This window comes from Phaethon aethereus, assembly GCF_964289735.1.
Source record: "Phaethon aethereus genome assembly, chromosome: 15".
Classification (NCBI taxonomy): Eukaryota; Metazoa; Chordata; class Aves; order Phaethontiformes; family Phaethontidae; genus Phaethon; species Phaethon aethereus.
Genome location: NC_138591.1, coordinates 18,680,629 through 18,691,868, shown reverse-complemented (window position 1 = coordinate 18,691,868; position 11,240 = coordinate 18,680,629). Strand labels below are relative to the sequence as shown.

Here is an 11,240-nt window from a genome sequence, read left to right as displayed (position 1 = left end):
CAAGAACCTGCCTCCCCCTAAAGAAACCCCTCCTCTTCCTAAAGGAGCAGCAAAAGCATGAAATCAGAGGCAGAGGACTCATTACAGCAATGTAGTGAGGAAGTTTTATTTGGAAACATGGTATAAGTTTGTAACCCAACACTGGGTGCACGACTCTGATGCCGGAGCATACGCTGTTACTACTGAAACACAGGAGTGTTTCGGACAATTGCTGTAATAAAACACAAAATTCTCATACTCCAATACCAGGACACTACAGCAATCTTTAGAATCAAAGTTACATCCAAGGAATTCTCTGCACTTACAATTGACCCCACAGTGTAATCTACCTATATATAAGATTAATATATATAGCATGGGAAATTGAAAATCCTTGCTCCATAGATGTATGAACATGTCAAGTCTTTTATAAATAAACATCCAGTGAAGAGAAAAAAATTACATTTCTAGTTCATATTTATACATAAAGTACTAACAGCAATGGGTGGAAAATTGCACACAGGCCACCCCAAGCCATGCATCAGGCTTGGAGCAGCCCATCCAATTTAATATTGAAGTACACACAGGACAGACAAGTCACTAACATACATTGCGCATTTACAAGAGATCAACTACCAAATTGGGACAACTGTACACATTGGAAAGACCATTTTCATTCTGGAGCTTTTTTTTTAAATGTGGATTTGTTACATCTCTTTACATCATACTGCAGTGTTTACTTTGTGGAGAGGATAAGGGCAACAATGAGGCCGTAGAGACCCAAGACTTCAGCGAAGATCAAAATCAGGATCATGCCCACAAATAACCTGGGCTGCTGTGCTGTTCCCCGTACACCTGCATCACCCACAATGCCAATGGCAAAGCCGGCAGCCAGACCACTGAGGCCCACACTCAAGCCAGCACCCAGCTGAAGAAAGCTCCTGTAGGACAGAGATGAAAAGAGTTTCAGTGGCAAGCAACAGGACATCCAGCCTTCAACTTCAGGCTAGCCTTTTTTTTTTTCACTCCCCACAGGAAATAAGAATATTTGAAGGGAACTTCTTGCCTGAAGAAAGAGCCACTATACTCTGTAAGCAAGCACAAAATGTCTTACAAAGCAGATGCTTCCTGAGACTCCTAGCTCCGGTATTAAAAACTGGGCAGCTATGCAACATCTTTAGCTGATATTCAGGTATGGCACATACACTAAGCTACTGGGCCTGCACATTCACATGGCCACCCAGTTTGTCTGTAGTCACTTCAGTCAGCTGCAGGCTTAGCATGCTGCCAGGGCTGTACCTACTCCAGCCACGTGGGATAGCACTTGCAGTAATGCCTGTCCCACAGTGCTCTGTAGCCCAATACCTGCTTTTGTCTCCCACCTTTAGAAGCCTTTACAGCTATAGCACATCCTGGTGATTATTAGGTCTCTTGCACTACAACAGTTGGACAGGAATGGTCTTGTTTTCCAGGCAGGGGTCCCTGAGGACCAGTCCCTATCAGTATCTGGCCACCTGGTACCTGCAAAGGAACATTTGTATCCGCTGTTCCTTTGATCATGACTTATTAGGCCAACCACACCGCTCACTGGCTGTAGCTTGTACAGTGACACAGATACTGCCTGTGTTAGACCTCAGAAGCATTGTTTTATTCTGAGACATCTCAAGCCAGGTCCAGCTATTCTCAATAGCCAAGAGTAGATTAAGTTTCAGACTGTGGCTGGTATAGAGGCCCAATGTATAGCTTGAGGATTGATTTACCAGCACATAAAGCAGCAAGCAATATTATTCACTTGCATCTCCCAGGCAACAGGAGAACTATTTAGACAGTCTGATTAGACAGTCTTGGAAAGACCTGTGTATTCCAGGTCTAGAATTTGGCACCACAAAACAAGCTTAGCCTCCTATCCCAATACTGCCTGTACACAATTTCTTTCAAGCCATAAACCACTGCATTACCTCTGGCAGGGGGATGTCTGATCTGTTAGCTAACACAGCAAACTAATCAGGCAGCACTACCACTGAGGCTAAGGTAGGACAGCTGAAATCCAGACCATACTGCTAAGTTCAGGTTAGGAGCATTTAGCATTGAGAGTCCTTCCCGGGGTCTTAAGCAAAACCCACCCATTCAGCAGCATCAAAATAGTGACAGGACAAACTTAAAACAACTGACAGATGCAGCAACTTACTTGAATAGCGTGATAGAAGGTGAGAGGGCATTGGCAATGAGGACTGCCACTACAAGGCCATAGATAGCTATAATACCCGCCATGACAACAGGGATGATTGACTTCATGATGAGCTCAGGCCTCATGACAGACATGGCCGCAATACCCGTGCCACTCTTTGCTGTTCCATATGCAGCTCCCAAGGCTGGAAGAGAAGAAAAATGCATTAGACATCCCCAAATACCATCTGCTTCACTAGGCTGCAGTATTAGAACACTTGAGTCAGCACAAGGAAGAATTGTACAAAACACGGTCACTTGACTACTTGGTTTGTCAGCCAGGAATATTCCCCTAAGGGATGAGGAAGTGACCTATCCAGAGTCCTAGACCAAAGCTAGATCAAAAGGTGCTGTTCAAACAGTACTGATAACAGAATATCCTCCCTCAGCTAGCTTCACCACAGGGTATACTCCCCAGCAGATATTCATTCCCTGCTTAGGAACCAAAACCCAAGGTCCAAATTTGAACTCATTAGTTTGTGCCTTCACTGAGCCCACGCTGTGAGGATCTACTCAGCTGATCTGCAGAGGAAATACAGGAAAGCATATCCTTCTACCACAGCAGGATGTAACCCAGCTGAAAGCCAGGTTTTACAGTCACTGAACTTTGAGCCGCTTGGGCTAAGCTCTCAGAGGCACCCAATGTTTAACAAATCACCTTCATGAGGTTTTGTGGAAGAAGAGGCCCATCTGCCTATGCTTTGTCCTGGCATTAAACATGCCATTTCAGCTTCATCAGACATACTGAGATAGCAACAAACTCATATTGCTGCACTTCATTCCTTGGAGAAAGGAATGTGTCAATCATGTGTCAATAACCTCACCTGTGAAGGATTCAGGTCCAAACACTTGTTAATCCAGCCACTGGAACCACAAAGCAGAGGATGGCTTGCAGGTTAGAGGGCCACAACCACCTTACCCCAAGGTTCACTGATCACATGTGTAAACACTTGAGCATGCAGATACCAACACAGGAATCCAAAGCTTTGTTTTCAAAGCAGGACATGGGCTTATCTCCAACTGAGAACCACTAGAAGAGTCCCAAAGCACTACTCCAAAGGGTAACTTCTGCCTTGAACACTTTGTATTAGTCTCACAAAAGCTTCCACAAATAACTCTGAAATACTTGGAAAGATGTCTTTCCTTCCAACCTTGTGCTGGCGTACTCTACTGCACTCACCATCACCCAAGAGATGATAGGCAGGTCAGCAGCCATCCAGGACTAAGTCCTTGAAGCAGCACTGCAAGGTATGTATGTGCAAAGGTAGGTCAGTCTCCTTTTCAGATACCATCAGGCCGATTCCATCTCCAAAAAGCTACTGGAGAGTATTAAAACCATGGGCATTTAAAATCTTTGTACTGTTCAGAGACTGTCTTGAAGTTTGCTCCACCCACTGAAAAACCTAACATTTCTACAAGGGAAACCTGCTTGTTCCACAAAGATCTATCGCTGCCTCTTACACCAGCATCCAAGTGTGAGATACTGTACCTTGCCCAAAAGAGTTGCTGGGAGATGTTCGGAGGGTTTAGGATATGTGCTTTCCTATCTCTCACTCAGCATTCACATAAAGCCTATCTTTGAGCAGTCACAAACTGAGCAGCAATCCTCCTGGCTTTGCACTAAGAAACTGAAGATTAATAAAGGTACCACCACTGCACTAACACAAGACTCGCCATCAGAAGGAAGTTCAGTTTTAGTTACAAAAACTTGACATGAAGGGCCTCATTATCAATTACAAATTGGTTCTGTACTAGCAGAGCTCTTGAACCTTGACTGTCACTGAGCCAGATGTAAAGGGCTGCTCAGGGCAATTCACAACTGGAATCCAGCTTAGCAGGAAGCCTGAGCCAAGAGCAGGAGACATGTTTTACCTGCAAATGTAAGCTGAGACTGGAAACTAGCACACAGACTTAACTAGCAGCATCAGTGATGATACTGTTTAAGGGTCTAGCCCCTAGGAAGTCTAAAAAGAAATCACTAACTTGAATTAGGGACATTTCCTGTTGTATGAAGCATCTAAGGACTGGAAGTAAATGGAATCAAGATTCAGACTATCTAGACTTCTAGACTGGCTATAGCATTTAGCAGAAACTATTTCTCTTGTCTGTAATCTTTTATAAACCTCTCCAGAAACAGAGGCTCATGAAGGAAGTTCAGTCATTACTTCCCCAAGTCTGAAATTACTTGAAGTGTTGCAATTAATGCAGTGGTGGATTACAGAAGCTGATTTTGTAAGCCCACTTACAGAAAGCCAGCCTGCTTAAGCTTTTGGGGAGGGGCAGATCAGCACCAGTTTGTCAGTTCCCAGCTGTTAAATCACATTTCTAGGGAATAGGCAAGAGCTTATTCCTTGAACTTGGTCCAGACACATTAACAAATAAACTCTACATGTACTCTGTGGCAGCTAGTTGTAACATTACATTTTTAGATGGCACTGAAGCTCTATTACAATCCCACTGGTGGACAGTCACAAGCACTACACATACAGCTTCAGAGCTTGGCACATCTGCTCCCAATGAAGTCTTTATGAGCATCCTGACCAACAGGCTTACACCTGGAGACCCCCACCACAGCTGCATCTCCAGCATCTTAAAAGGTAGCTTGTCTTACTGCTTTTCACTAGCCTGAGAAGTTCTCCTTGCACTTGTTAATACAAATATTACAAAACATACGAAATATTATAAACCAATATTACAGTCCAGGTGGCAAAGATGATACCCACTTCCCACCATGACACAGCCATCTAATGGCACAGCTATTCAGTTATGGGCTATTTGGCATTTCATTCAATCTTCCTGCACATCTTGACTTGTACGTCTTGGAAGCTGTGAATATTTGAAGCACTTATGCTTCATATGCTACATTTAAATACTCCTGATGAGTTGGAAGGACATGTTTTCTAAAATCTTCTCAGTGAATAGGGTTCAAAGACATCTATGTGGAGGACAGTGAAAATGGAACAAGAGCTGTACCACTGTTATACACCAAGACTCCATGTATTTGCTTCAGATCATACAGTTCCATCACCCCTAATGTACATACCAATTAAGCTGCAACACTACCTTTAAAGCATACAAACACACAGCTATCAAAACATTTACCTGGCAGCTGGAGAAGCACTTTGCCTACCTAGCTTTATCACAGAAGGAAGGCATTCTGATCTATAACCAGGAACTGTGCCACTTAAGTTCAATGGTGTTATAATATAGAGAAGTCGTTTTACACATCATTCAAGACCACCTACTCCCAGTAAGCCCGTTTCAAAGGTTAACTTGATTTTGAAATACTTCTGAAGAGCAACTCCTTGAACTCACAAGCCGGAGCTGATTTAGTACAGCTCCTGGGGGCAAAACACACTCCCACAGGGCTCTGGACATGCTGCCCAGCACCTCACCATAGCTTTTACTTTCTATTAGTCAAAAATGGTAGCAGAGGTAGTGTAGGTGTGCAGCCCTGAGATCAGGTATGAACTGGAAAATAACTTGCCATATAAACTACAGCTTCATTAAGGACAGAAGACGAGTTGTAGTCTTGACACTGCCAGGACTTTCAATAGAGCTTTGCTGCCAACATTGTCAGTACTTCAGCAGCTTGCTGTTTAGATCAAGCGCTAGTCCAAGTATAGGACCAGTCTTTTGCAGCTATAGTTACAGTGCTCAGTAAGGTCATGCACCAAGAATGTTAACCTTGTAGCTACCTTAGCTGCAAGTCACCTCATGCAACACTCCCTCAATACAGAAAGCGGCTATTACCAAAAGCCTTGCATCAGTTCTGCAAAGCTCTGCAGACAGATATGCACCTGTGGACAATGACATTATCAGGGGCCTTCAAGCCAGGAAGCCATTTGCATAGATGCAGTTTCAGCAATTGCAATATATTCAGACATGCTCAGCCCAAGAACACAGCTGTTCAGAACCAGCCACACTATCCAGCAGTATTTGGTCCATCCAGAGCCAGTGATTCCTCCTGTGTCCCACCATGGAGAAGCAGGTTTTCACACTGCAATGCATGGAAGATTTCCAGCACACTAATAGGCAGAATTTCACTGAATTAGGAAGTGAGCTAGAAACACAAGGGAAACTTGCAATTAAGATACCATGGGTTACTATCATAGCAAGTCTGAAAGACTATTCTAGATGAGTACTTGTATCCAGAGCCCTTTATAATGAATCCATTATCAAATGGGCTGCCCTCTGAAGTAGGTAAGCTTCCTTGAACCAGACAGGAGGCATCAATTCACCTCAATGCCTGTTGATCCTTGAGCAGGTTATTAAATGGCTGGAGAACTGTTACAGGTGATATCCAGGTCAAGTACAGTCCTTGCTTTCCCACGCCAGAAACCTGGGCATTTTCAAAGAAACAGGCTTCTTCCTACTGGTATTCTAAGGCCCTCCCACACCACCACATTTAACCCAAATACAGCTCTACCTCAGATTACAGTAATGGATACTCCACAGCTGCCTTGGAAAAAACCCTGCTGCTATGTCCAGTTGCATCTCCACAGAAGAAATAGCCACGATAGTGGAACTGTATCTGGAACACATGCAAATTCAGATCATGCTGACTGCAGACTGGCTATAGCCAGTCCCCCAGTGATAACTAGAGGGGTAAACAGATAAGCTGCCCTACAGGAAGTTGGAAACTTTGAAAATCTTTAGTGAGTCACCTGTTACAGGATTAGGGACAGCATGCTTTTTGTTCTTCCCCAATGTTATGAGAAGGTGCGGGGACTTCAAACAAGCCTACCACTGTCAGCTTACAGCATTATCAAAAACAACCTGCAAGGCTAGCAGGCCATTTACTCTTGTTCAATAAATTTGAGAACTTAAGTCTACCAGCTCCTTGAGAAAGTTGCTGCAATAGCAGCAGTCCAAAGAAAAAAAAGGAGTGACCAGTCAACTGTCCAAGCAGCTGGGACTGCTGCAGATGGTACTCTGGATTGTCTGACAAAACACAAAGCCAATTTTGTTTTTTAAAGTACAGTAAGGCTGACACTTTACACCAGAGTACAGGCTTGCTCTTCTGCAAGCAAAGTCTGGTCACTTGTTATTTACCTTTCTTCATCATCATACAAGCTCCCCTGCAACCTTAAAGATGACCCATTTCACAGCCTGGGTGGACCACTGTACTCCAGGTGGTGAGTGGCAGAGTGGTTTGTTATACCAGTTAGCAGGAGCCCTTTTCATCTAGTTGGTCTAACAGCAGCTTCCACCCCTCATCAGCAGGCATCCACAGCTAAGCTGCCTCATTTCTGAAGCGTGGGAAAGCCAAGGTCATCTGACTGCATCCAGCAGACACTCCGGTGGCCAGACTAGCCTGACTTGAAGCCTCATGCTCACAAGATTCACAGTATGAAGGAAGCGAGTTCAGCAAGTCATGCCTTACTGTTTGGCGAGGACAACAACCAGGTAGAAGCATGCACTTCTGTGAAACCATTGTTTCAAGCATCACCGAACAGCCTGATCAGGCTGGGGAGTTTTCCAGCTTGCAATCACTGCTTGAAATCAGTCAGACTCTGGAAAAATGGAGGAGGCTAATTTTAGGAAAGGAAAAAAGGATGTTGAATAAGAGGTCCTAAGGCAGTTGGCATTCATCTCCACTCCTCCTCTGAACATTCCCATCAGAGGGGAAGTACCTGCGGACTTTTTAGTCTACACTGACTTCAGGGTGAGACACAAGTCCCATCAGGTACACCTGGAAGTCACAGTACGTGCAGCAGCATATCTGCTTGAGCCAAGTTTTGTAGAGCCAATGGTTTATCCTGATGCTCAATCTGGTTTTCAGATGATCCTAAGACTAGCATTTACTGAGTGGAAATGATGCCCTTGTTGAGATGTCTTCCCTTAACTAAGCTGTAGAAACACTGCCTATCTGGTTTACTTCTGTTACAACACTTAGGTCTTAATAGTCCACTAATCCACCTGCTGTTAAGGATGAATGCTTAAGCTAGTCTCTCTACTGTAGACAGTATGGTAGCTCAAACATCTGACCCATTGAGTTTTCCTGCCATCCTCCACGATGCCTTTGAGGTACTCTACAATGATTTGGAACAGAAGACTGCCTTGAGCTGCATTCCATTGCACCACTTCTTTTCACCTGCAAGCTACAGCTAAGGAGTCTGCAAGCTCCTCCTAGGATGAGGTCTACAGCTCCGTACTAAGAAGCAAGCAGCTCTCTTCTACCACCTCCCCACCTCTCAAGAGACAGTATTTCAGGAAGCACAGATGTAATTTGCCTTCAAGGCTGCAAGTTTTTTTTAGTCATGATGCCTTCTAGAATCAGACTGCACAGGGCTGTCAGCTGCATCACACTAGATGTTCTGAGCCAGCAGTTTTACCATAGAGGTCCCTTAATAGCTAACCAACTGCTACAATATCTGCATCCCTAGTTTAAAATAAAAAGTACCATTTCGTTAGCTCTGCAGCAACAATGAGAAGACAGACACAGGACTAACCTTAACACTGATGGCTAGAGTCCTCTTCATTAGCAGTCTTCCAGATGCTTGATAGTGAAGCAGAATCGAAGGCAATGAATGCCTGTCCAGAGTGCAGGTCTAAGTAAAAGTCCTTACCGCATTATGGAGGCCACAGTGGGGTGCGCCTGGGACATCACGCTTTTCTATATGGAGCATCAGCAAGTGCAGAAACAAGACAGCTTTGCCTAATACCGTGCTTTTCCATTTTGCCATGCTGAAGTTGCATGGAAAAGCTGTAATAATTTGCTCACTCAACAGCACCTGACACTGAGCCAACCACATATTTTACACATAGGAAATAAAGGAACTTTAACTATCAGAACAAGTTGTAATCAGCAAATGAATAAGCAGGCTCCAAGACAGTCAAGGTCACAGCAGCCTGCTTTAGTCTTTCTAGCTGCCATCAGTACTAGCTGACCAGAACAAGTTCTCCTATCTATTTACCATCAGCAGTTAATGTTCAAACACCACACAGTACTGCGTAAAGTCACTTGTTTTCACATCAGACTAGCCTGGACAGTATAGAACTTGAACCTGTTTACTAGAAACAGGTCTCAACTATAAGCTCTACAAGAATCTGATCTTACGATACAGCATGAGTCAGCCATGATCACTACACTAATTAACACTGACCTAGGACAATTTTAGATAGTTTTATACTGCTTGTCCAGACAGACTTAGCTCCTTACTTCTAAATCAGGGTGTGTTTAACAACTAACATCAGAACATGCTGTAGTGTCACATCCCTAGTGGGAAAGCTACATGACACTGCAAGTTTTAGTTTATCCTATATTGACACCTCTGCCACATTGCCTTAAAAATCCAAGTTGCTTCACTAAAGAAGCAGTTCAGTTATGTTCACAACTACAAAATAATTCTGCATCAGCAGTATCTATAACCTGTTGTTCCAGTGACTGAAACCATCAAATGCACTTAGGCCCTAGCAAGACACTAACTTCATGGCTCAGACGTACTGGTATTAGGACCATCTGACACAGATTCTGTATCAGGGACCAGTCAAGTACCAGCAGCAGCATGACAGTTGCCAAATCTTCATCAATATAGCTTAAGCACTGTGAATTACCTAACTCAAACCTTCCCCTTTCACTTGCAATCCCACAGTACCATGCTATGAAACCTGCAGCTTCTAGGAAATGCTTCACTTCTAGTTTAGACATACCAAGCAACGCTGGATTCCTATTAAAATACAGACTCCAGTTGGCATCCCTCCCTGATGTTTGACTGAAGCAAGCTTGCATATCACAAAATCAGTGTCTAAAAGGCCATACAACCATGTTCTTTTGCTTCCAAGTTCAATTGTGCAAGAGGAATCCAGTGACTCCTTCCTCAGGATGAAAGCTCAGAACTTAGGACCTTAATCACTGCTATTTTGCAAGAGGCAGTGATCTGCTGACTGTTTTTTCCAACAAGTAAGTAGATCTTAAGTCTATTCCTCCATTATTTTCATCAGCCAAGAGGCAGGTACATCAGTAGTCCCAACGCTGGCTGCTATAGCATTCCAGCCATATTGTTTTCAGGTAAGTCCTTACCTGTCAAGTGTGAGTACAAGGTTTTAACTCTGAGGTGGCAGGTCAGTAATTGCCCTCAGCACAAGACATCTGCATGCCACCACTGGGTACAAACTGAGCAAGACTAAACACAGCCAGTCACACTTTTTTATTTTGCAAAGATTAAAGCCATGAACAAGGCTGGTATGAAACCAGTCAAGGATGCCAACACCAGCATGGCTAGACAACTTCCTCTCAACCACTAGTTTTAATCCACTATCTACTTAGTTACTTACACGGTTTAAGCTACCACACTCATCAAGAGCAGCTTCCACAAATTTGCCTCGCAAACTTAGCTACTATCTCAGAGGCTACTCTAGTATAATAAAACTCCAAGCGCATGAACAGTTATATGCAACTCAAGCTACAGCCGATGCAATGCTTAAGTATTTTGATTCCTCAACTGGGAGCCAAATTAGGTGGCAGATGAAGACAAACCTGCATGGTCATACATGTGGAGACACTGGCTAAGTCTCCAGAAGAGAAAACCAGACTGATTCCTAGCTCTTTTATTCCTAGTTACTGTAACACCAGAGTTTGGTAAAAATAGCTGAAGCCTTCCCCATGTTACATCCCAAACAGAACAGCAGATCAGCACCCATCAGGAAACAGTGAAGGCTCAGTCAGCAGCAGCAGCAGTAGTCCTTTTCTGTAGAAGGTTTACTCACAATCCAAGAGAAACCAGACATCATATGATGGTCTTTCTGATGTAAAACAGCATTTATGGGTCTCTGCATAAATGTGCTTCAATGGGGAGAGCAATACTGCAGAATGACCCAATTTACTCTCTTCTGAAACTCAATGACTTAAGATGCAGATGGATGGCCACTAGAGAAGAGCTTCCCTTTTTCAATATTTCATGCATCTCTCATTTTAAGGGGAAGGTCAGGAGTCTATCAGCTCCTTTTAATGTCATTAACATTTTCAAAGCTGACTTCACTCTTAAAATACTTGCATATTTAGGTTTCAATCCTATTAAAAACTGGTCTTG

At 43.6% G+C, this 11,240-nt stretch overlaps 1 protein-coding gene across 1 annotated transcript in view; it reads right to left on the bottom strand.

Moving 5' to 3' along the window:
• Window positions 1-715: 715 nt before the first annotated feature.
• ATP6V0C (ATPase H+ transporting V0 subunit c) overlaps window positions 716-11,240 on the bottom strand; it is a gene marked incomplete at both ends in the record, with an annotated part of 10,932 nt that continues 407 nt past the window's right edge. The window contains 2 exons of the mRNA XM_082006968.1: window positions 716-920; window positions 2,168-2,351. Coding sequence (XP_081863094.1) covers window positions 716-920; window positions 2,168-2,351 — 389 coding nt within the window. The remainder of the gene's footprint in view (window positions 921-2,167; window positions 2,352-11,240) is intronic.